Here is a 24899-nt window from a genome sequence, read left to right on the forward strand (position 1 = left end):
GTCCGTCGATTGGGCTGTGGACACCGCCATCCCTGGCGGCGTTTCCCCGCGCTGCTGGGCTGTCGTTAACCCCCCTAATACCCGCCTCAATTCTCGGTCCGCGTGCGCGTCCCGGGCCCCCGGGCAGGGTCAGGGGCGAGGGGGGCTCAGCAGCGCCCCCAGCCGGCTCCGGCCGCCCGCGCGCCTCCCTCTGACTCCCCGGAGGCCGCCGTCCGAGGCGCCCGGCGAGGCGCTGGCAGGCAAGCAGCGCTCTGGGGTCTGACCGTCCGGCGCCCCGCTCCCCTGTAGGGGGCGAAGGGGCTCAGCTGGCCCGGGGCGCCTCCTCGGGGCGCTCGCTCCCCCTCTCTTTGGGGCACACCCGCTTGCCTTGTCGTGTCTCCCCGCTTCCGGAGAGGAGGGGCGGGAGAGGGCGGATCCTTGCTCAAGAAATGCTTTATTTTACTCCATCTGTGACAAACCGAGCATTCCTGCTGGGGGAGCCTGGAGGGAGAGGAGAAATGTGGGTCTGGTTGAAAAACAAACCAGCCGAAACAACAACAACAACAAAAAACAAGTTTTAGAGTCTGGTTACGAGATAATGTTTTTAGCGCGTATTGAGTGCCAAGGCGCTTGGGATTCCCAGGCTGAGTGACCTGCTCTTTTGTTTCGCTGTTAATTCGCAAACCTCTTTTTATTTTTGTGGTGTTGGGGCCACGTTTCGCCAAGTGAGGCTCAAGTGTGGAGAGCAGGGACTCCCATTCATCCTGTGTCCTCGGTAATGCACAGAGTCAGTCCAGAACCTAAGAGTCAACCCCAGTTATGCACGGGGGCAGACTAGAGTCGGGAAACCTTGCTAGGGTGGGAGTACCGGGTGAGGGACAAGAGGCGGTGTGGTGTGGTGTAACTTCCCATCCCCCTGCCAGCTCATGGTTGGAGGGGGCAGGGCCATTACTTCCTGAGGTGCCCAGCATAGGTACTGGGGTCCCCTAGTAAATTCCTTTGTTGGGAAGAAAAATAAGTCTAGGTTTATTAAGCATCTATTTGTTAATTTTATGATCTCATTTAATCTTCACCTTTACCTTTCTGCCCATTTTACAGATTGGGCCTGGTGAGGCTCCAGATTAAACACAGTGAGTCAGTAGTCAAACTATTCAACTCTTTTCACTCTGCCAGGTTATCTGCCCAGCCTCTGGTTCTTGTGGGGGACAAGGCTCTTGCTGGTATTACAACCCAGATTACCCTGTGTTTAAGGCCAGCAGTTTGACCATGGAGACACTCAGATGCCAGCTAGTCTGCATTCTCCAAAGAGAATTTACCATCTTGCTCTGGTCCAGAAATTTTTTATTTTTAAGATTTTATCTATTTATTTGACAGAGAGAGATAGTGAGAGCAGGAACACAAGCAGGGGGAGTGGGAGAAGGAGAAGCAGGCTTCCCACTGAACAGGGAGCCCGATGTGGGGCTGGATCGCAGGACCCTGGGATCATGACCTGAGCCGAAGGCAGATGCTTAACGACTGAGCCACCCAGGTGCCCCTGGTCCAGAAATTTTAACACATGGATTGACTTAGTTCTACTGTCCAAATTGCCATCTCCTGGGTGGAGCCTTGACCCTAAAGGCTGAACCTTATCTTTAATTAGCCTGTTGACCAGCCCTGGGCCAGGGCAGGCCTGTGTTCAGAACAGGCAGGCCAGAGTCCTGGGCAGAGGAGCCGCACGTGTGGCTGAGTAACTGGGGGCTCACTTTCTCCTGGAGCACACACAGACTGTGCATCCCTCTGCATGGATTCAGAAAGAAATGGAAGCTTCCCTTACACGGCCTCTGCCTCCCATTCTTGTGTGACCTCGCACAGGACCGTGGGCTAGCCTCTTGTGCTCGCAGGGCCTCAGCATCCTCCTCTAGAAAGTGTGCAAGCAAGTTGGCCACACTAGTTCTAGGGTCCTGTGATGTGACGTAGGCAAGATGGCCCCTGGGCTGAGCCAGAACCACTTTTTTTTTTTTTTTAAGTAGGCTCTACACCCATGTGGGGCTCAAACTCACAGCCCCAAGATCATGGGTCTCATGCTCTACCCACTGAGCCAGCCAGGCGCCCTGAACAACTCTTCCTTTTATTGCTGTCCCTCAGAGCACCCAGGGCCAAGACTGTGTGTCAGTAAACATCTAGTGAACGAGGAGATCACCCAGGGTAGACTCCAGAGGCATTTGGAATGCAGGACACAGCAAAGAATGTTTTCCAGACCCCAGACACTCCCTCATTAGTGAGCTTAAAAAAAAAAAAAAAAAAAAAATCAAATGTATGCATTCAGGGCAAGGAGAAAGACAAGTCTGGGGGAGGAGGAAAAAGTCACTGCAGAGGCAGTGACCCCACCCAGGAAATATGACTAACCCAGCTGAGGCTGGGGCTGGCAGACACGGCCGCCCAGTGCTGGTGAGTGTGGTGGCTTTCCTGGGGCTCTCCTCGCAGGTCCCAGACTCAGAGGCGACCCTGGCCAGCAGCCAGCTGAGGCCACTATGGGGAGGCCCGGAGCCGGGGTGGACCTCAGCCCCCGGGGGGTGCCCGCGAGGAGCCAGGCCGGCGGCATCCCCTGCTGGCCGCCGGTGCTCGCCCTCCTCCATCGAGGCCGGCCGGCCTCTCAGCACTGTCCCCCGGAGCGGGAGGGGACCAGGCTCCGCGGGGGCGGGGGCGGAGCCCGGCGGGGCAGGTGGGCGGGGCAGCCCGGGCCGGGACCTGGGGAAGTGAGAGGCTGGGTGCGGCGGGCTGGGAGGAAGAACCTGAAAAGCAGAAGGGCGAGGAAGGAGAGCTGCGGAAAGGTGAAAGTGGCAGGGTGGCTGAGGGAGCGTCGGCCCCGGGGACTCCTGGGTCAGGCGTGTCCTGGCTGGCGGGAGAGGTGGTGCGGACCTCCTGACAGATGTGAGGCTGCCCATCCCAAAGACTGGACTGGAGTGATTGTAGACGCGTGGGCTGCAGTGGTTGGGGGAGGGGACAGCATTTGAACTCAACCTAGCACAGCCCATTATTTTGCAGATCCAACGAGACCTCAGCTGAAGGTCTGGTCCTGGGCTTGGGGTAGGGGAAGGGAAGGAGGAGGGAAGGGAGGGTGGAGGAGGTCCCCCAGGCTGTCTTCAAAGGCAGGTTCCTTCCGAAGTCCGGCCAGCCCCGTGTGCATCCTCCCCCACCCGGGGCCCCATGACGGTCTCACTGGATTCCCCAGCCTCTGCTTTCTGCCTCCGGGCCTGCTGCAACCTGTCCCAGCCTGTGAAATCTCTCTCTCTCTCTCTCTCTCTCTCTCTCTCTCTCTCTCTCTCGGGCTCCAACTGCTCCAGGAATCGCAGCACCACAAGTCCTGTGTATCCGACGCACCCTCTGAGCACCTGCAGGGTGCCGGGCACAGGGTGGGGTTTATAGCGGCGGAAAAGTTTTCCCTTCCCTTCTAGGTTCTTTGGCTGGTCTATTAAATCTATATAAGACAGATTAACAGGACAAAACCGGAAAGTTTAATAACGTGTATACCTGCTGTATACTTGGGAGAGACCCAGGAAAACGCCCCGAAATGGTCGAAGCCATCACCTTAAATACCATCTTATGCTAAAGAAAAAAGATGGGGGCCCGTTAGGGGAGGTTACCAGGAAAAGCACAGTGAACAAGGGTAAGATTGTTATGCAGATTTAAGTGGCTGCTTTCCCCTCTGATAAGTTGCTACAGTCATTCCCCCTCCCTTCCTGAGGCAGTGGGAGACACCCTTACAGAGGGAGATTTCCCTTGTAAGTGTAAATGTGTCTTATGAAGGACAACTTCTACTTGGTTTTCAGAATGTCACCTGTGTCTGCTGCTTCTTAAAAATAGCCGGTTTAAAAGAATCAGCATGCAAAGAGGCTTATTTCGGGGTGGTATATTTTGCTCCCCTTCAGGTTCCAGCTAGGTCCAGAGAGACAAAATACAGTCCCCGCCCAATAGGCCTTTATAGTCTAGTAGGGGAGGGGGCAGATCCATAACTCCGAGTACTGTGGCAGAGTGGGAAGAAGCAACGGTTTTAATGTAAGAGGTATGTATGGAAGAGGCTGTCTTGGGAGGTGGTGAGTTCCCCATCACCAGAAGTGTTCAAGAGGAGGATGGTGAGGGATGCTATAGAAGGGATTCCTGCACTGTGTGCGTATGGGCATGTGTTGGGAGGCAGATGCGGAGCAGATTTAGATAAGTATTTAGACTCCTTCTAACGCTGACATCTGTGATTCTGTGACATTCCCCACCTAGGGGAAGTTTGTCTTTGGCCCCACTGGGTGTGATGGCTCCCTCCTTCTCTGCCTCCTCCAGTTAGACCACGAGACATGGGTTGTTCTTTCTCATTTCTTTGCCCCCACCATCACTCTGCCCAGTGCCAAGCTCCCAGCGTAGACTTTGTATGGAATTGCATAGAGCCTGGCGTGGGCTGCTAGAGGAACGCAGGAGTGTCAGGCAAGTCTGTGGCTCTGGCTGAGACATGAAGCTGTCAGGTCATCCTAATAGACCACCTGCAAGTAGAGACTGAGGTGTCTGCTCCCGAGTGAGAGGGCCAGGAGCACTCCCAGAAAAGGCTGAGGCTACCAAATGCCCTGGCAGGCTCCTTGGACAGCTGGGGTTTGGTCTGAGCCTGGAGGGTGCATACTGGACTTGAGGGTGGGCGTGCACGCTGAGAAAGCTCACGCTGCTGTGGGCTTGGGCAGAGCAGCTGGAAGGGAGAGGTGTCAGGTAGCCCCTGGAGCAGAACCTGGAGCAGAAGGCCAAGGGGCAGGGACCTGATGGGACAGCAAGGGTTTCCGCCCTGACCTGAGTTTTAGAGTCGCCTGGGACTTCTCACACACGCTATCCAGGCTCCACCCCCAGAACTCTGATTTTAACTGTTCTGGTGTGTGGCCTGGACATTGGGATTTTTTTTGAGTTTGATGATTCTGATGTAAGGCAGGTGTGAGATGCCATTCTGGACAGTTAACTGGCAGCAGAGAATCCACTGGAACATATGTTCAAAATGCAGATGCACAGGCCCCACTCCACGCCTCTGTGATCAAAATCTCCAGGCCTGGGGCTGGGGCCTCTGCGTTTTATAAGATCCCAAGCTAATTTTACCAGGCAGCCAGGATGATGAAGAAGCAGGTGGCCAAACCCCTTTCATCAAAACCCTGCAGTGGCTCCCAGAGACCTGTAGTCCCAAGAGGGGGCTGCCTGCTTCTGAGTTATGGCCTGAGCTCCCAGATCGGGAACACAGAAGGAGAAACAGTAAAGCTAACAACTGACCCTCTTGTTCACACCATCTCTCCGCTGGCTTGGGCATAGGGCAGCCGCCTCGCCATTTCAGACCTGAGTCACAGGCTGAGTAAGTAGCCTGTGGCAGCGGATGTGGGCAAGCGTGTGACCTTCTGTGGAATGGAGGAACATTAAAGTTTCCCTCCGCCAAGCTTCCCCCTCACCACTTCCTGCTTTGGGAAAGAGTGGTTCCCAAAAATGCCTTCAGCTCTGTTGTGAGCTAGGAATGGAAAAGAAGTCATGATTCCCGTGGTATTTGACATCCGTAACCACTGCTCCTGTTTTTCCCTCCGCTTTCTGCTCAGACCCAAGACCCTCTGCTCTTCCGCCCATCCCCTAAAGATGGCCCTTCGCCCTTCCTGCTTCCCCGGTCCCCAAGAAGCTCCCCATGGTGCCAGTTTGCCTCTTCACCCTGAAATTCCCCAGGCCCCTGCTCTGAGTCACAGAGGCTCACCTTACAAAAATGCCCTTCACCTGCCCAGCGTGAACTGTGTTACAGTGCTTGCTAGTGTGTGAGCTGTGCATTTTAAGCCAAAAAAAAAAAAAAAAGAAGAAGCTGTGTAGTAATCGGCACAGAGGAAAGAGATGGTGAGTGAAGCTGTAGCTACTGCATTTGCTGAATTTTTTAAAAATATATATATTTTGGGCGCCTGGGTGGCTCAGTCGCTGAGCGTCTGCCTTCGGCTCAGGTCATGATCCCGGGGTCCTGGGATCGAGCCCCGCATCGGGCTCCCTGCTCCGCGGGAAGCCCGCTTCTCCCTCTTCCACTCCCCCTGCTTGTGTTCCTGCTCTCGCTATCTCTCTCTCTGTCAAATAAATAAAATCTTTAAAAAAATATATATATATATATATTTTTTTTTTAAATACTTGCCTTGACCATTTTCCCCCTGAGTAACTTGTCCAAAAAAGGTTGCTTTCACTGGTGGCCTATAGAATAACATGACGTTTGAGGTGTGGGGGAGGAAAAACTCCCCTGCCCCTCCAGGTCCTTCTTGCTGGACTTAGAATCAAATTGACAGGAGACGGATTAACAGGAGAAAATTAAATTTAATAGCATACATATGGGGAATCCACACAGACATGGAAATTCCAAAGACAGTGAAGCAACAAGACTCTTAATAGGAGCTAAGGAGAGGGGTAGGGTCTGAGGATACAAAGGGGAGAAAGACCATCAGCAGGAAGGTGAGAGGAGATGCTTGGAAAACAAAGGTCGCCCCATTATACAGGGAAGTTTCTTAGGTAAAGAGGAATCTGTTAAGAGCTCTCTTCCTAGTATAAGTAGGCAGTTAAAGGGGCGGTAAACCACTTTTACTGAACCAGTTGGGTTTTGATTGCTTTTAAGTCAAAATAATGTTCATGCCAAAGTGGCCTATCTTGGGGTGCCTGCGATTGTCCCCTACAGAGGCATTTGAGGAGAGCTGGTCATACGCAAGTGATTGTTGATGCCTGGGAATCGGGAGTTTAGAATTAGGGAAGGCACTAAGTGTAATGTTAGCTTTAGGGATTTTGTGTTTCTGTGTTTGTTTTTGGTAGGTACCTTTTATTAGTTTGAGGAAGTTCCCTTCTATTGCTAGTTTGCCGAAAGTTTTTTTTTAGTCAGGAACGGATGTAGAATTTTAGTAAATGCTTTTTCTGCATCTATTGAGATGGTTATATATGTATATACACACATATATTGTCAATGCAATATATATAGTTGATGCAAAATGAACAAACCTTTTAGAATCTCTAAAAGAAAGAAAGAGAGTTTTATTTGAGCCCAAGTTAGGACAGTTGCCCGGGAAACATGCTCTTCACAGGGAAGAATGTTCTCCAGAGAATAGACAGTTTTTACAAGGTTATATACTTTGCTACATCTTGCAAAAGCTCCAGAGATTATAGATTAGCATATAAGTAGGAACCATGAGTTTCAACGTCAAGGAATGCAAGAAGTAGGAGCATTGGTCAATATCTTAAGAACAAGATGGCTTCCTTCAGGCTACTCATTTAAAAGGCACATGTACAATGTATGTTTGGTGCGACATAAATCAGGATTTTGGTTTAAACAAAGTTTATGTACAGTCATGCTGACTTAGAAAGAAATAAGGTGGATTACGTTGATTGATTTTCAGATGTTTAACTTTGCATTCTTGGGTTAAATGCCATTTAGTGTTTTATCCTTTTTATATATTGAATTCCATAAGCTAAAATTTTGATAATATTTTTTGTGTCTATGTTCATAAGGGATGTTGGCCTAATTTTTAAAAAGATTTTATTTATTTATTTGTTTATTTATGAGAATAAGAGAGAGTGAGCATGGTGGGGAGGGGCAAAGGGAGAGGGAGAGAGAGAATCCCAAGCAGACTCCTGACCTGAGCCAAAATCAAGAGTCAGACATTCAGCTGACTGAGCCACCCAGGTGCACCCTAATTTTCTTTTCTATAATATATTTATCTGGTTTGTTATATCAGGATAATGCTGGTGACATAGAATGAATTGGGAGCTGTTCTCTTCTATTTTCTGGAAAAGTTTGCATAGAATTGGTACTATGTCTTCCTTAAATTTTTGGTAGAATGTACCATGACTTGGGGGTCACCTGGGTGGCTTAGTCAGTTGAGCATCCAACTCTTGATTTCAGTTCTGGTTGTGATCTCAGGGTCCTGGGATTGAGCCCCAGGTGGGGCTCCCTGGTCAGTAAGGAGCCGTTTCTCCCTTTCCCTCTGCACGCCCCCCACTCATGCTCTCTCTTTCTCAATAAATAAATAATCTAAGAAAATAAAATTTAAAAAGAATGTACCATGACTTGGAGTTGGAGGGGGAGTTAAGTACAAATTCAGTTTCTTTAATAGCTATTGGAACTATTCAGGTCATCTATTTTTTTCTTGAGTGAACTTTCATTATTTGTATCCTTCAAGGAATTTGCCCATTTGTTGAATATATTGGCATCAGTTTTTGTAATATTGTCTTTATCCTTTTAGTATTTGTAGAATCTGTAGTGAATCATCTCTCTTATACTGAATTGGAAATTTGTCTTTTCTTTTTCCTAATCAGTTTGTCTAAAGGTTCATCAGTTTTATTGATTTTTTTTTTTCAAAAACCAGCTTCATTGATTTTCTCTCTGTATATATATTTTTCTTTCTATTAATTTCTGCTCTTATTTTTATTATTTCTTTTCTTCTGATTGTTTTGAGCTTAATTTGCTTTTCCTTCTCTGGTGTTTTTAGGGTGGAAACTTAAGTTATTGATTTTTGACTTTTCTAATATGCTTAAAGAGCTGTGTGTCAGTCAGCCTCGTGTAAGGCCGAGTTAGGGGTCTGGAAGCAGAAGAGAGGTATGGCTGAGAAGTCACAGCAAGAGAAAGGCATTGGCCCAGGAGTCAGAAACCTAGTTTTCACTAGCCACTCACAAGCTTTGTGGCTTTGGACTTAGATTTTCTGAGCCTCAGTTTCTTTGCCTGCATAATGGAGCCAGGGTAATCTCCTCTTGGGCTCTTGGAGATGAAGTGGTTAATGAATATGATAGCATTTGACACCTGGAAGGGCCTCCCCAGACCTGTGTGAAGGGTGGTTGTCATAACATCTGTAATCATAATGGCTTCTTCTCTCTTTCCAGAACTGGAAACAGCATGTACACACGCCTCCCCCAGAGGTAGGCTGTGTGCCCCATTCCCTTTCATCCCTCCCCTTCTTCACCCCAAGGGCTGCCCTCCTCACAGCTTCCCTCATCCCCACACCACAGGCCCCCGCCCGTCCCGGTCCTCCCAGGTGTCTGCTTGGGTCCACTCCTCGTGGGCCCTGGCCCCCACTGCCCCCCCTCTTCCCTCCTGCAGTGGCTCCCCGTTCCCAGCCTCGGTGCAGGATCCCGGCCTGCATGTTTGGCGGGTGGAGAAACTGAAGCCAGTGCCCGTAGCACGTGAGAACCAGGGCGTCTTCTTCTCGGGGGACTCCTACCTCGTGCTGCACAATGGTCCGGAGGAGCTCTCCCACCTGCACCTGTGGATAGGTAAGGGGGCTGGGGCACCAGCTGGGGTGTGGAGCTGGGGCTGGCATGGGTCTCACGGGCCTCGCGCTGCCCCTCCCCGCCACCGCAGGCCAGCAGTCCTCCCGGGATGAGCAGGGGGCCTGCGCTGTGCTGGCCGTGCATCTCAACACCCTGCTTGGGGAGCGGCCCGTGCAACACCGAGAGGTGCAGGGCAATGAGTCCGACCTCTTCATGAGCTACTTCCCACGTGGCCTCAAGTACCAGGTCAGAGCCCGCGCCCCAGCGCCCTCACCCCATGGCTTCTCTCGGAGCCACTCCTCCTTCCAGCCAGTTGGCACCCTGCAGAAGGCCCAGGCGCCCTCAGGCCTGGGTCTTCCCCACCTTTCTGCCCAGCCCCCGCGGGCACAGGGTGCGGAGGGCCGCGGGCCTCCTGTCAGCCCGCTAAGGTTGGCCGGTCTGGGCCGCAGGAAGGCGGAGTGGAGTCCGCATTTCACAAGACCTCCCCAGGGGCCGCTCCAGCTGCCATCAAGAAACTGTACCAGGTGAAGGGGAAGAAGAACATCCGGGCCACTGAGCGGGCACTGAGCTGGGACAGCTTCAACACCGGGGACTGCTTCATCCTGGACCTGGGCCAGGTGAGCAGGCAGGGCGGGGCTGAGCGCTGCGTGGGCACCCGGCTCTTACGAGGCCAGGGAGCAGGCGGGGAGCCGCGCCAGCCTTTAGGAAAACATCTTACGTTCAAAAAGACGGCAACCTCCTTCTGCCGTCCGGCCACCGTCCCTAACACGGCAGCCTACTCTCTCCCTCCCTTGGAGCCTCGGTAGCTCTGAGTTCGCGGCCAGCCAGACCTCTCGTTCGTTTGTCCGCTCAGCCAGTCCCTCAGTGAGTCTCTGGTGCCTACTCTGAGCCAGCTCGGGGACCACAAATGGCTTGCCCCGGGGAGGCAGCCAACACAGGCCTGTCACCTGCCGCGATGCTCCGTAGGATGTGATAGGGGCCTGTGCTGAGGGGCCCTGGGGCGGCAGGGCTCCCCCTAGCGGGCGCTGGCGCCACTGCCCCGGGCAGGTGCCCTCTGACTAGACCTTCTCGGAGGGGGACAAGCCTTTCCGGGTGAAGGCACAGGGGGGCTGAGGCTGAGGCACTGGAGGCGGACAGGTGCAGACAGGCATGCGGGCAGCAAGGAGGGGACTAGCTTGACGGGGACCCTGGGTGGGGACGGGAGCAGTGGGAGCAAAAACTGTTGCGGGGCCTGAGAGCTGGGTCCCGAGACTGTTGGAGGGTCTGGACGGCGCCTTGTGCGGAAGGCTCGAGGCGGGAGGCAGCCCACGGCAGAGGAAGGGGGCCGACAGGTGCAGTGCGGCGCAGGCAGCCGTGTGAGGTGCGGGCCTCACGGATGCCGTTCTCCCCTCTGCTCACTCGTACATTCATTCATTCAGTGCTTGATATGTGTCTAAATACGTGCCAGTCTCTGTTGAAGTACTGGGCACGCGGCTGTGAACAAAGCAGAGCAACACAAAACAAAATGCTCAGGCCCTAATGAAGCTTGCTTTCCAGTCGGGAGAGAGAGATTACAGACAAGATAAAAGACCTTCATGTGGGGGCCTGGGTGGCTCAGTCGGTTAAGCAACTACCTTCAGCTCAGGTCATGGTCCCAGGGTCTTGGGATCGAGCCCCACATTGGGCTTCCTGCTCAGTGAGAGGCCTGCTTCTCCCTCTCCCACTCCCCCTGCTTGTGTTCCCTCTCTTGCTGTGTCTCTCTCTGTCAAATAAATAAATAAAATCTTTTAAAAAAAAAGACCTTCACGTACATGCGGGTGAGCCTTGTGGAGAGAAAGCGGGAGGGACACGGGGCTGGCCAGGGAAACACTCCCGCCGAGTGTCGTGTTGTCTTAGATGGTCTGGCCTCCAGGGGCCCTTCTTCAGGCCCCTTCCCCCAACACACACACACACACACACACACACACACACACACACTCAACAGGTGTGATGCAGGCAGCTGAGCCTCCCCACTTCCTTCCAGAACATCTTCGCCTGGTGTGGTGGAAAGTCCAACATCCTGGAGCGCAACAAGGCCCGGGACCTGGCCCTGGCCATCCGGGACAGTGAGCGGCAGGGCAAGGCCCAGGTGGAGATTGTCACGGATGGGGAAGAGCCCGCCGAGATGATCCAGGTTGGGGGACGTTGGGGTGGGCAGCCGGGAGGAGCTGGGGGGTTGAGGGGGGTGCGGGTGGGTGGTCTGGGGTACTGCTTAGGGCTGTGGCTAGTTCACAGGGTGCCCTCGTGTGATTCAGAGTAAAGTGCCCCTCTGGGCGGATGGACCAGTGGCCTGGCAGGTGGACTGGGCTGGACCCAGCCCTCACTCGCCTCTGCTGGGTGCCCTTGTGCAAGACACGGTGTGCCTCCCCAGACGTGGCAGCCTTGGGCATGATGGGCTGGGAAGGTCTGGGGCAGGTGCCCAGGAATCCCTGGAAACCTGGCCCGCCCTGGCCCCTCCAGGTCCTGGGCCCCAAGCCAGCTCTGAAGGAGGGCAACACTGAGGAAGATCTCACAGCTGACCGGACAAACGCCCAGGCCGCGGCTCTGTATAAGGTGGGCACTCTGGGCCTGCCCTGGGCTGGGGCAGGGCGTGCTGACGGGAGAGGAGGAAGCCTGGGGAAGGTTGGGTTGGGCAGCAGGGTGGTTTATCCAGGGTTCGAGCGAGGTGAGGTTGGGAAATGGATGGATGTCCGGCCCTCCTGAGGAGATAAAGACCACTTCACTTCCGGCCCATTCTTGGAGAAGGAGGTGTGAAGCCAGTGCTGAGCTTGACTTTTTTGGATTCTTTGCATTCATTTGTAATTTGGAATACACTTAATTTCCAAATGGATGCAAGGTCTCGGCGCTGCAGTGATTGAGGGTGATGTGAGGGGAGGGGTGCCCAGGCTCCTCTCTGCTCCTTGGGCAGGGGCTGTGAGTGGGGACCATGGGGGCTGTGGTCTAGGGGCGGAGGTTGGGGCTGTGTGCTGGGGGCAGGGCATGGCATCTGGCACTGCCCATCGTCCCCCAGGTCTCTGATGCCACCGGACAGATGAACCTGACCAGGGTGGCCGACTCCAGTCCCTTTGCCCTTGAGCTGCTGCTGTCGGATGACTGCTTCGTGCTGGACAACGGGCTCTGTGGCAAGATCTACATCTGGAAGGGTACAGTGGCTTCTCCATTCTAGCCTGGGGCCCCTGCAGCTGCTCCCCCTGAAGGGCTCAGCCTGCCTGACTGCTTTCAAAAACAGCCTCAGGGAGCCACTGAGCCTTTTCTCTTTGCTGCTCCCCCCACTAAATTCCAGGCAAAGTTTCTGAAACATCAGCAAGCCTTAGAATCCCCGGAGGGCCTGTTAGGACAGATGGCTGGGCGCCCCGCACCCCCCAACACCACCAAAGAATTTGCATATCCAGCTGGGTCCCAGGCCTTGCTGGAGGTCCAGGATCACATTTTGAGAACTGCTGTCCTACAGCAGCCGTAAGCCCTCGGGGCTGCTGGGACCCCAGTCTTGCCATTCTGCCTTGGGGTGTGACGGAGAGATTTAAATTAAATCTCACTTTGTGCCCTGGGTAATGAACTAGTAGAACTCATTTTTCCAAGAAATTGTATTGGCTGGAGATAGAAACACTGTTGTGTATAAGCCTGTTTGCTTGGTCTAACTCTGAAAATGGTGAAACAAAGCTCTGAGTCTCTGACCGACCCTGGGAACCTCTTTACTTCTCCATGCTTGTCTTTTCTCGAGCATGTCTTACCTCCCTGACCAGATTATAACCTTCCTGAAAGCAGGAACCATATCATCTCTGGTGTCGTGACGAAATAGCACTTGCTCAGTAAATATTTGTGGGGGCAACCAAAGCCGAGAGAAACCCGCAGCCCTAGCTTGGTGAGGAAGATGCGGAAGGATGAGGCGTTCCCAGGGTAGCTGCTCCTGGCCAGTAATACTCTGGGCTCAGGGAAGGCCCAGAGCAGCAAGGAGCATGGCAGCTTTCTACGAGCTGGGGTGGGGGTGGTTGGAGATGGGGTCCTGGGGCTGCCCTTGCCCTCCTGCCACAGGGTACCTTTCCCATGGAACCGGTTCCGAGCTTGAGGGGTTCCCAGATGCCCACGGGAGGGAATTTAACCCCAAGCAAAGAACTGAACCATTTTGGAAAGAGAAACCAGAGGAAAAATAAACAACAACAACAAGAAAATTGGGAGCCAGGAAGAGAAGTATCTTGCCTTACACTGGAGCACATCTTGCAGTAGAGGGACAGCCCACAGGAGGGAATGGATAACTGTATGTTCTTCCTTTTTATAAGCTCTTAGGTGGCAGGCCTAATGGCTGTCTGGCATTATGGGAGTGAGATTATAATAAATCACACCCTTTTGTCCTATTTCGTTTTACACAAAAGGCCTGATACTTGTTGATACTTGTCAGCAGTACAGTTGACAGACTCCCCTGGTGAGGTGTCCCAGGGTGGGGCTCTTGATTTAGAGTCTCAGGCCACTGGGAACACTAATCCTGCATATCCGTGGGGCCCTGGTCCAAGCAGGCGGTTTTGATTAGAGCAGGCAGAAAGAACAGTTTTCATCCCACGGAGCTGCCGGGGTGGAAGTCTCCAGGAGCTGACTTCACACCTCCAAAGACTCCTTGGCATCTTAGCATCTCCTAGTCTGTTTATTTTAAAAGTTGCCGGCTATTCTATGGACCCCTCCCTTAAGTTTCCTTGAGAAAATGGGATGTGGGCTAGAGAGGGTCCCTACTCTTTTTAAAAAAAAATCCCCTTCTGGGGTGCCTGGATGGCTCAGTCGTTAAGCGTCTGCCTTCGGCTCAGGCCATGATCCCAGCGTCCTGGGATCGAGCCCCGCATCCGGCTCCCAGCTCTGTGGGAAGCCTGCTTCTCCCTCCCCCTGCTTGTGTTCCCTCTCTCTCTGTGTCTCTCTCTGTCAAATAAATAAAATCTTTAAAAACAAACAAATAAATAAATAAATCCCCTTCCAACTAATCCAGGGCGAAAAGCTAACGAGAAGGAGCGGCAGGCGGCTCTCCAAGTGGCCGAGGACTTCATCTCCCGCATGCGATATGCCCCCAACACTCAGGTGAGGAGATACCTGGGTGCCCCACCCCCTCCTCCTGGGGCTCCTCCTGCGGCCTCTTGCCCCTGCAGACCAGACAAGAAGGGCAGCAAATCCCCGGGCACAGTCAGGAATGGTCAGGCCTCGCTACCGGCCCCCTCCAGTGCGAAAGCCCTTTTTAGTCCTTCAACATTTAAAAGTACATGGTGGGGCGCCTGGGTGGCTCAGTTGGTTAAGCGACTGCCTTCGGCTCAGGTCATGATCCTGGAGTCCCTGGATCGAGTCCCGCATCGGGCTCCCTGCTCGGCAGGGAGTCTGCTTCTCCCTCTGACCCTCCCCCCTCTCATGCTCTCTCTCATTCTCTCTCAAATAAATAAATAAAATCTTTAGAAAAAAAAATAATAAAAAAAAAATAAAAGTACATGGTGTTTTCTTTTCCTTCTTTAAAGATTTATTTGAGAGAGAGAGAGAGAGAGAGCGCGCTTGTGCACGAGCACGAGATGGGGGAGGGGTGGAGGGAGCGAGAAGGAGAGAAGCAGACTCTGCTCAGCGCAGGGCTCAGTCTCACGACCCTGAGATCATGACCTAAGCCGAAACCAGGAGTCAGATGCTCGACTGACTGAGCCACCCAGGCGCCCCAAAAGTACGCGGTGTTTCCTGAGAGGATGTTGGGCAGCACTCACGTGGCAGCCCAGAGCCTGGTGTGGGCAGCTTTTGTGCCTGCTCTGGGCCCTTGTCCCGGCTCGTCCTGCCTCCATTGCTCCAGCACAGCGACTCCACGAGTCATTCCGAGGGGAGCTGATAAGGCTTATCGATGACTGGTGCGTCTCTCGAACTGCGCACCCCAGTGCTTGAAGCAATCTGTTTTCTCAGCCCGTGTCCCATCTCTTGGCTTATTTCTCGGTCAGGGGCATACCTGGCCGGGACGGCGCCCAGCACCCTCCTCCGTGGCTCCGCTCCGGCCTTGCCTGGTGGAGGCAGAAGTGGGAACCTCGTGGGCTAGACTTCTCCCCCATTCTCCCTGCAGGTGGAGATTCTGCCCCAGGGCCGGGAGAGCCCCATCTTCAAGCAATTCTTCAAGGACTGGAAATGAGGGGGGGCGCCCCCCGCCTCCTGCCCGCTTTCTTCTCCTCCGGCTGCCTGGCCCCTGCGGAGGTGGCCCCGAGGCTGTTCAATAAAGGAGACAAGTGCTTTCCCCGCTCTCTGCCCTCACTGCCTGCCCTGAGCTACTCCTCACTCCCCCCGCTAGTCACCGGGCCTTATCCACGGGCTGGGGCAGAGGAGGACCCGGTGGCCGCCCGCTGCCCAGCTCAGGGTCTGGAGCGGACTTGGCACCATGGAGGCAGTGGGGCCCGGAGCTCCCCGAGGGCTGGCGGGGACTGCTGGGAACCGGTGGGGAAGGGGCCAGCACTGGGCCCCGGCTTTGCTTGCAGCCAGGGTTCAGTTCAGCCGCACACCCCGCTGGGACGAGGTTGGGGCAGCAGGCTCGGGACGCCCTTCTGCTTGAGCCAGGATCTCAGCTGCCCTGAGAAAGCACTGTGAGGCGGCTCCCAAACGACACGCTTGCCGACCAAGAGGACAACTTCTTGCCGCTGCGCGCCAAGTCTGGCTTGTCACCGCATGGGCGCATCACATCACGTTAGGCCGACGAGCGCGGGGCCACTGTAGGGCCGGGGAAAGCCCCAGACGAGTGTGGAGAGTCACGGAGTCTGCATCGGATGTTACCTGCCTCCGTGTCCTCCTGGGCAAGTTGCTCTTCCTTGTCTAGGCCTTAGTTCATTCTCCCGTATCATGGGGCGGTGGCTGGAGTATCAGGCTAGAGAGCCAAATAGGAGAACGGAGTAACTCAAAGTGCTCCCACCCGGAAGGGCAGGATCCGGGGGCAGGAGCAAGGCTGGTAAGTCTGGACTGGAGTTCAGGAGGCCAGGCTGAGCTGCTGCAGCTGTCCTGACCCACTCCCACCCCTGGGCCCCAAGGGCGATGCGGCTTCTGAGCTCTGATCAGCTGGATTCTTCAATCCCCAACATACTCTAACCACGTTCATCCTGATTTTGTGCAAAACAGCACAGGAAAGTCCGCTTCTCTGTGTACCCCCCCGACTTCTCTCTGAGGAGCTGTGCAGTGGTCCACCCGACAGCCTCCACAGACAGCATGTGCCTGGGATGATTTGCAAAGGAGAGCGAAGAAGGGGGCACCAGCTCCTGACTTTCTAGGGTTGTGAAGCATTTTACATCTCCCATGGAAGGCCTAGATAGGCCCTTCCTAAATAAAATGCACAGGTTAAGATTCTTGCATCTACTTTCAAAGGGTTTCGGCCCCCCTCCCCCTTCCCCAAGAGAACCACAACTTAATCCCTGGACAACGTTGTTGCTAATGTCCCAAGGTCTGAAGCTGAGCACTCTGGGGACATTACACAGGGAGTGACTTGGTTAGAAAGGGCTCTTGCAGAGGCCACTGGCCTCCCCTCCAGCTAGAAGCCCACATGGACTGGTTCCCGGCCAGAGTGCAGGCTGGGCATTCACGGTCGGGTCTCCGGGGTTAGCCTGGTCTGAGAGCAAGCGGAAGGAACCTGCAGGGGAGGAGCTACGGAACGGACACTCTGAAGTGGAGGCTGAGCCACAGCCTTTCTGCGTCCCAGCCTCACCAAGCCCAGGAAGCTGTTGGCCACCCTGCAGGCCCACTAAGCACCCAGGCTGGAGGAAGTAAAGTGGACAAAGGATGAGTTCAGGTTGGGCCAAGATGGCGCAGGCAAACTGCCATCCGTTACCGCCCTGCCCTTGAGGCATCCTGCTAACAGCAGTGGGGAGTCCTCTGCCATACCAGGGTGGCTATGTGTCGTCCCGCCTCTGCAATGCACCGCAGCTCTGGTGGGTTAGAATTGGAGAAGCGTGCAGGGGCGAAACCGTGGTCTTCATGGGTCTACTTGACGGAGTACAGAGGACAGGAGAGTGGTGTAGTGGGGTCTCCCCAGCTCAGGATACCCTGGCCTGGAGGAATGGAGCAACAGAGCTACTAGCTTCCCCAGATGCCAATGTAGGAAAAAACATGAGGAATGTTTCCTACAATGGCTTCCCCAGAAGCCAATGTAGGAAAAAACACAGCAATCTTAACCAGAGCCAGGGCCGCCCTGCCCCCTGGCTAGAGTGCACAAGGAGTCTTGGCCTCTAAGTGCAGGATGGACACCATATACACTCGGTGGGAGCCTGGCCAGGGCAGAGCAACCTTCTCTCCTGGAGCCCCTGGCTCTCACCAGGCCCTGGAACAACAAGGCCACAGGAAAGGGCAAGGCTTGTCTTGGAGGAAAACCACTGGGGCCCTTGACCTGGAACAATTCTTTTATTCAAAAACTGCTGGTGTGTGAATTTCCTCCTTCCTTCAACCAGGCCAGAAAGCCATCCCTGATGGGAACTACACACCTCCACGGGGTGGGGAGTGTGAGCAAGGGGGTGCCCAGCTGGTGGGCAGTTGGGATGGGCAGCAATGGAGACACCTACCAGACAGCCGGTTCTGTGTCATCAACAGCGGGGCTGAGGGATGGGGAGAGGATGGAGAGAAGGCCTCTTGCCCTGGTTCATGCTGCCCCCTGCTGGCTGCTGCCACGGCTACCTTCTCCCTTCAAATTCTAGCTCCAGGGTCCTGGTCCTGTGGACACCCAAGGCCTGAGAGCCCAGCTGCCCAGCGAGCCAGAATCTGGCACCTCGGCGTGGGAATATCTCTCAGCGTGGGCATACGGGGAACATCCAGGCAGGGCCTTCCCACCTTATGATCCATCCACTCATCGAGATTACCTGGAAGCCAACTCTCAACTAGCTCAACTCCAATTCTGGCAAATCCTTGCCCTGGAGGCGGGTCTGTGGGGAGCAGGGTGGGTCTAACTATCCCTAATGTCTCACATGGGTGAGGGTCCTTGGCTTCCCTGACCAGGCCCAGCCCGGGTACGCCTGGCATAATGCGCCGTGCACCCTCCCAATGCCCCTGTGGCCCATCTTTTAAGTCTCTGTCAGCCTTGGGCTGGTCAGATCAGCCACATGCCTTCGGATGAATGTGGCGGCAGGTCGCACACGCCTGTGAAGGTGAGATCCTTGGAGTGAGGGGCTTGTGGCCCAAAGCACTTCTGTGCTCCCAGCAATGAGGCCTGTCCCTTTGACACTCCAGCCAGGTAGATTTCCAGGGTCTTGAGCAGCCGCTTGGGGCTCTTCTTGGCCAACACCTCCAAGTCTGGAACAGAGGATTGGAGAACAAAAGGCTTGACGGGGCTCTGGACTGCACACCAGTCCGGGCCCAGCAGCCATAGGCAGTACCCCCATCCTAGACCCTGTGGAGTGGAGGGTGAAGGAGTCTTCTAAGGTGGAGAGCTCACCAGAGAGGGAGGATGATGGACCAAATAAAGCCACAGCAACCACACTTTCTACCTTGACCAGGACAGTCTCAACTTTGAATGGCCAGTCCAACTGTTGGACCCAACTTTTGATTCAGAAAATATGACCACCCTCAGTCTGAGGCCAGAAGGGAGGAGGGGGGTGCAGAGAAAGGGGAGCTAGCAGGCCCCAGAGGGTGGTGGGCTGATGGAGACTTTGAGAAGCTGGAGCTTGAGAAAGTAGGGGGGGGAGGGCGGTTAGGGGGAAGGGAACTGTAGCCCAAATTAGTCTAGCAACCACACTGAGGTCCCTGAACCTGGGCAGGTGGGGAGTGGGGACACGCTAGGGAGTTCAGGTCTCTCCAAGAAGAAAGAGCACACCTTTGAGGACAAAGCCAGAGTCAGCAATGGTCTTCTCCTGCGTCCTCCAGACATGTGCAAGGCGGAGGAAGGTGGCGGCATAGAAACTGTTCACCACTGGGATCACCTTTCGCTGCCGGTTACACTCCCTATGGCACAAGGGGGGCAGTGTGCTCAGCAGCGGACCACGGACCACGGCTGACAGCTGGGTGCCTCCGCTGGCCCGACTCCCCCAGGGAGCCATTCCGCAGGCAGCCTTCGCCACCAGGGCAGGGTTGGGAGACTGGTTTTGGTGGTGGGGGGGGAGGGGCTCTGTCCTGGCTCCCTGGGGAGCTGCAGGTCTCCAGAACGAGCTGGGAGAATGCGGTGGGAGCGGGAGGGAACCAGGCTCTGCTGCGTCCTTCTGGTCAGCCAGCCAGCAGTCTGGGGCGGGGTGGGGGGGGGGCTGGCCTGCAGTGCAGGGACTCACCTGGAGAGGGGACTCACCTGGAGAGGCACTCCTCCCTTAATGCCTGGATTGCGATGCGGGTGATATTCACGGACATCAAACAGAAGGGGAATTGCTGGAATGGAGCGGGCAAGGAGGGTCAGTGGCAGCCCCGGCTCTTGGCTTCTGGGCCCGCCACCCACAACCCAGCAAGGCCCCCTGGCAGCAGTGACAACCATGGCCGGGAGGCGGCAGCTGACATTGCTGATGTTCACACTTGATTTTCCCAATAATCCTCCCATTTCCCAGATGAGGAAGCTGGGACTCAGGGACCCGAAAAGAGCTTCCCGAGGAGGTGGAACCAGGATTCCAACTGAGGATAATTTACACGCAGGCTGGCGGGCATAACCCCGTGCAAGCTCTTCAGCCTCTTCACCATCCCGACCCATGGGCTGTCCTTGGCCTTCATTCACCAGACCCACCGTGGTGCTGCCCAAGGACCACACCACCCCCTGGGGTCAGGCTGAACACAGGCAGGGTGAGGCTTGGTTATCTGGCCGTACAGGTGCCTACAATCTCTTCTCCCCTTTCCTAGGCATCTTATTTGACTGCTCATAAGCACTTCATTCAAAAGTAGAGATGGCACAGGCACAAAGCAGGTAAAAACCTGACTTGCTGGCACACCCCATTTGTCAATAATGGAGGCCTGAGAACTAGCTGTGCGGGTCAAAGAGAGGGCAGCATGGGGTTCACCGGGGCTGCTTCCCCAGGAGGGGCCTCAGAATCCACTGTGGGGTCTACTTTAATGCTTTATTTTTGGAGGGGCAAGCTCCTTTTTTTTCTTTTCTCTTTTTTTTTTAAGTAGGCTCCATGCCCAGTGTGGAGCCCAAAGCGGGGCTTGAACTCATGACCCTGAGATCAAGACCTGAGCTGAGACCAAGAGTCGGACACTAAACCCACCAAGCGACGCAGGTGCCCCATCCTTCCTATTCTTTAATAACAAAACCTAAGAAAATGAACAAGGGCTTTTCCCAGGGCATTTCCATATATTACATGTTAGTTTCCACTGCTGCACATACCCAAGGACACCCACTGAGAGGGACCCACAGATCAGTGCACTCATTAGTTTAGAGCAAGAGCCAAAGTCTATCCCATCTGCTTCCCCTGAGAAGAAAAGCCATTACATTATGATGCATAACTGTGCTGTCCAGTATGACAGCAAGTAGACACAGAGAACCATTTAAGTTTAAATTAATTAAAAATTAAACAACTTTGGGGCACCTGGGTGGCTCAGTCGGTGAACTGTCTGCCTTTGGCTCAGGTCATGATCTCAGGGTCCTGGGATCGAGCCCCGTGTCAGGCTCCCTGTTCAGTGGGGAGTCTCCTTCTCCCACTCCCTCTGCCCCTGCCCCCCCGCCCACCGCCCTGCTTGTGCGCGCTCTCTCTCAAATAAATAAAATTGTTTTTAAAAAATTAAGCAAAATTTAAAAAATGCAACTCCTTAGTTGAAAAAACCTCAACTCTTTAGTCCTATTAACCATATTTCAAGTGCTCAATAGCCACATGCGCTCAGTAGCTACTATTTCGAACGGTGCTGATATATTACCGCCTCTTCACTGCAGAAAGTTCTATCTGACGGCACTGAACTGTCGAGGGTCTTCTGCTCCATAAAGACTTTTCTCGGGGTCTTCTGTGGCATCTGGGTTCCAGATCTTGGCCTGACCACCTACTGGCTTTGTGTCCTTAGGAAGGCCACCTGCACTGTATGAGACTTAGCTTTCCCATTTCTTTTTTTTTTTTTAAGTTTTTTTAATTTAATTTTTTTAATGTTTTATTTATTTATTCATGAGAGTCAGAGAGAGAGAGAGAGAGAGAGGCAGAAGCAGAGGGAGAAGCAGGCTCCCTGCCTAGCAGGGAGCCCGATGCGGGACTCAATCCCAGGACCCCGGGATCATGACCTGAGCTGAAGGCAGACGCTTAACCATCTGAGCCACCCAGGTGCCCTAGCTTTTCCATTTCTTAAAACCAAAAAGGAAGTACCTTTGAGTGCTGTGCAGGAGAGAGTTAACGCACCAGGATCTGAGACTCTGTCTTTAGAAAGGCCTGCTTGCAAGGGTGGCCCCTGGCTGGCACCTGGGAACCTGGATTTGAGGAGGGTTCCCACCATTCCCTCAGGATGATTCATGCGCCTCAGCTGTCTGTACAAACAATATGGTTTATGCTGAATATCTGCCTTTTCTCTGTGATTCTGGCATTTGGGTATGTGCTACACAGATGGTGTGTGCACGACTGCCCCCCATAAAAACCTTGGGCATTGAATCTCTCTATACTGAGCTCCCCCGGCTGACAACGTTTCCCGTGCTGCACAATTCGATGCTGGAGGAATTAAGCATGTGCCGTGTGATTCAACTGGGAGAGGACTCTTGGGAGGAAGCCCATGCCTGATTTCCAATAGATTTGTCCCATGCACTCCTTCCCTCTGCTGGTTTTGCTTTTGCTGGACTAAATCACAGCTATGCGTACGACTACAGGCCAAGTCCCGTGAGTCCTCCCAGCGCATCATCGAACTGGGGGTGGTCCTGGGGACCCTGACACACGTGCCATGCTGGGTGGGGTCAAGTCACTAACATCACATACACTCTACAAGATAGGTTTCATTACCTACAGTTCACATTTTCTATTATCTCTCCCTGGACCCACTCCCAGAGTTCTTGTCGGAAGTAATTTCGATCACATATGCACAGTACTAAGCACAGGGCTGGCCCGAGGAGGTGCTAACAACTGCCCACCATCGTTACCCTTGCCCCAGCGTGAGTGGCTGAGGTCCGCAGCCACGCAGTCATGCCTTCACGTACTGCCTACCTACCACATCCTTGTATAAGACTGCCCCCTCCCTTGCCTTCTCTCAGTCTAAAAATAAATATAGGAACAAGAATATGGTAGCAACATAATTAACAGAGGATCTAAAACTAGCATTCACTCACTCTTGGGAACATTCTTACCAAGCCCACTTATTAAAAAGTAGGGAAAAACTGGAATTCAGATCTAAACGTCTCCTTTTCTCCAGCAGTTCCATTGGCCCTGAAAAGTGTTGCTTGGAGCCAAAATACCACCTGGAGGCTGTGTTTAGGAAATGGACTGAGGGACAGCAGAGAACATCAGACCTGGACCATTTTGAGTTTCCATTTAAGATTTCATTTCTCTTCATTCCTCACACTCGGGCTTAACCACCTTTGAATCCTAAAGCAAGGAAGACCGAGTCATCTTTTGTGGGGGCTGCTGATACGGTTTCAGCAGCCCTGGAGTTTCAACCCAGTAGTTTTGGGGAGGGGCCTGGGCCTCTGAAGTGGGCTGCTGGCTGACCACCGCTGCTGTAAGGAGCCCACTGCTAGGCCTGCTGTCAGGAGGCGGGTCCCAGGCCCAGCTTCACCACTTACTAGCTTTACCTCTCTGACCCTCACATTCCTTTGCTGGAAAACAGATTTGCAAGGATCATCGCTGCCCTATCTCTTCGCCGGCCTGTCATGTCGGCGGAATGAAACAATGGATGGAGACTGCTCAGAAGGCCAAAGAAGTGTGTGTGTGTGACTAAGCACAATTAGAAGGTGCTTCCTCACCCACCAGCAAGTAGCCCGATGGGCCCTGTGCCTCTGTGTTTGTGTAAGAGCTCCACTTCTCAGCATGGCGTGGGCTAAGCCCTGCTGGGACTCATGGGAGTCTGCCCTCCTCCCACCCTGGCACTTGTATTTTTGGGCCAGTTCCCCTTTAGCAGGATGTACCACGGGTACCTGGAACTTTAGTCCTCCCCTCAGGAGAGAACAGGACTGGCTGCGGGCAGGGGTGGTGTCCCCCAGCTGCTCCTCTGATCTCACACACACCTCCTGGAAAATGGTGTTTTCAAGATTCATAAGGGCTCGAGGTCAAGTGTTACTTTAAAACCTTGGAAGTGGGCGCCTGGGTGGCTCAGTTGGTTAAGTGACTGCCTTCGGCTCAGGTCATGATCCTGGAGTCCCGGGATCGAGTCCCACGTCGGGCTCCCTGCTCAGCGAGGAGCCTGCTTCTCCCTCTGACCCTCCCCCCTCTCATGCTCTCACTCTATCTCATTCTCTCTCTCAAATAAATAAATAAAATCTTTAAAAAAAATAAAAAAAAAAAATAAAACCTTGGAAGTGCTTATAGTTCAAGGAATTATACAATAAATCTGGAAGGGACCTTGGAATTGTTTAGGCCAAACTAAGGCCCAGAGAGACTAAGTGACTCGTCTCAAATCATAGCTCAATAATACAGATGGAACTAGCGTCTAGCTTCCTGCTGCCTGTGCCAGCCCTCTTACTTTATTAGGCTAAGCTGCTATTCTATCTTCTTGTCTGACATGCATATTGTGGAGGAGTAAACATAAATCCCCAGTAAATCCCACAGAGGCCAGAAGGTGAAGGGATGAGAAACAGATTGGCCAAACTGGTCAGTCTGGGTCCCTGCTGATCAAGTTCCCAGTATCTCCTCTCATCCTGCTGCTGCCTCTGCCTGCGATGCTCCTCCCACAGGTATCTGAATGGCCTGCTCCCTCCCCTCATTCAAATGAGGAATTCTGGGTTGGCGATAACCCTCTATCCTGGCTTCCATATTTCTGCAGGAAGCTCTTATAAGAGAGCCTTCATAAATCACAAGAAGGGAGACCCTGAGGTCAGAGACGACCTATAGGAAATATTAATTAGCTGTAAGACCTTCGGCAAGTCACTTCCCTTCTCTGGGCCTCCATCTAAAGTGAAGGGCTGGGGGTGCCTGGATGGCTCAGCTGGGTTAAGCGTCTGACTTCAGCTCAGGTCATGATCTCGGTGTTCTGGGATGGAGCCTCTCATAGGGCTTTGTGCTCAGTGGGGAGCCTCTGCCCCTCCCCCCATTCATGCTCATGCTCTCTCAAATAAATGAAAAAAATCTTTTAAAAAATAAAATAGGGGTGCCTGGGTGGCTCAGTCATTAAGTGTCTGCCTTCGGCTCGGGTCATGATCCCAGGGTCCTGGGGGCGAGCCCCGCGTCGGGCTCCCTGCTCCGCAGGAGGCCTGCTTCTCCCTCTCCCACTCCCCTTGCTTGTGTTCCCTCTCTTGCTGTCTCTCTCTCTGTCAAATAAATAAATAAAATCTTTAAAAAATAAAATAAAACAAAATAAGATTTATTGTATAATTCCTTGAACTATAAGCACTTCCGAGGGGCTGGATTGCTGAGGTACTCCTCAACCTCTGGGAGTCTATTATGGTGAAGCAGTGTTGCTGCACAAGACTGCATCATTGCAGAAGCTAACAGGTACAGTTCTCAAACTGAACCCAGAAATTACCTCCCTGCATCATGAAGACCACAGAAAATGCCCACATTCTCAACTTGTGGGGCCTCAATATATCTCACGACCAGATACTCATGAAGTCCCACTCTTGCCTCCTCCAGTGTTTCCTGGAATAGACAGGCATAAGTGAA

The 24899-nt window shown here is 53.6% G+C and overlaps 2 protein-coding genes across 9 annotated transcripts in view; one reads left to right on the plus strand and one right to left on the minus strand.

Annotated features, from left to right (window-relative positions):
* Positions 1-15486, plus strand: part of CAPG (capping actin protein, gelsolin like) — a 28391-nt gene extending 12905 nt beyond the window's left edge. Inside the window, exons 1-10 of one of the 4 annotated variants that reach the window (XM_045884651.3) lie at positions 2341-2406; positions 8848-8883; positions 9065-9237; positions 9326-9480; positions 9684-9851; positions 11237-11386; positions 11713-11805; positions 12263-12395; positions 14222-14310; positions 15314-15486. In XM_045884651.3, coding sequence (XP_045740607.1) covers positions 8861-8883; positions 9065-9237; positions 9326-9480; positions 9684-9851; positions 11237-11386; positions 11713-11805; positions 12263-12395; positions 14222-14310; positions 15314-15379 — 1050 coding nt within the window. In that variant the 5' untranslated portion in view covers positions 2341-2406; positions 8848-8860 and the 3' untranslated portion in view covers positions 15380-15486. Of the gene's footprint in view, positions 1-2340; positions 2407-2665; positions 2790-8847; positions 8884-9064; positions 9238-9325; positions 9481-9683; positions 9852-11236; positions 11387-11712; positions 11806-12262; positions 12396-14221; positions 14311-15313 lie in introns of those variants that run through there. The other 3 variants (XM_045884649.3, XM_045884650.3, XM_064572260.1) reach the window with 3 other exon arrangements.
* Positions 15487-17200: 1714 nt separating this feature from the next.
* The window catches only part of ELMOD3 (ELMO domain containing 3), a 28589-nt gene continuing 20890 nt past the window's right edge, over positions 17201-24899 (minus strand). For all 5 annotated transcript variants that reach the window (XM_064572258.1, XM_045884645.3, XM_045884646.3 and 2 more), the window contains 3 exons: positions 19490-19566; positions 19025-19152; positions 17201-18504 (listed from right to left, as the gene is read on the minus strand). In XM_064572258.1, coding sequence (XP_064428328.1) covers positions 18302-18504; positions 19025-19152; positions 19490-19566 — 408 coding nt within the window. In that variant the 3' untranslated portion in view covers positions 17201-18301. The remainder of the gene's footprint in view (positions 18505-19024; positions 19153-19489; positions 19567-24899) is intronic.

This window comes from Mirounga angustirostris, unplaced genomic scaffold (assembly GCF_029215605.1).
Source record: "Mirounga angustirostris isolate CCGP_5_RB_7025 unplaced genomic scaffold, mMirAng1.0.hap1 SCAF_10, whole genome shotgun sequence".
Classification (NCBI taxonomy): Eukaryota; Metazoa; Chordata; class Mammalia; order Carnivora; family Phocidae; genus Mirounga; species Mirounga angustirostris.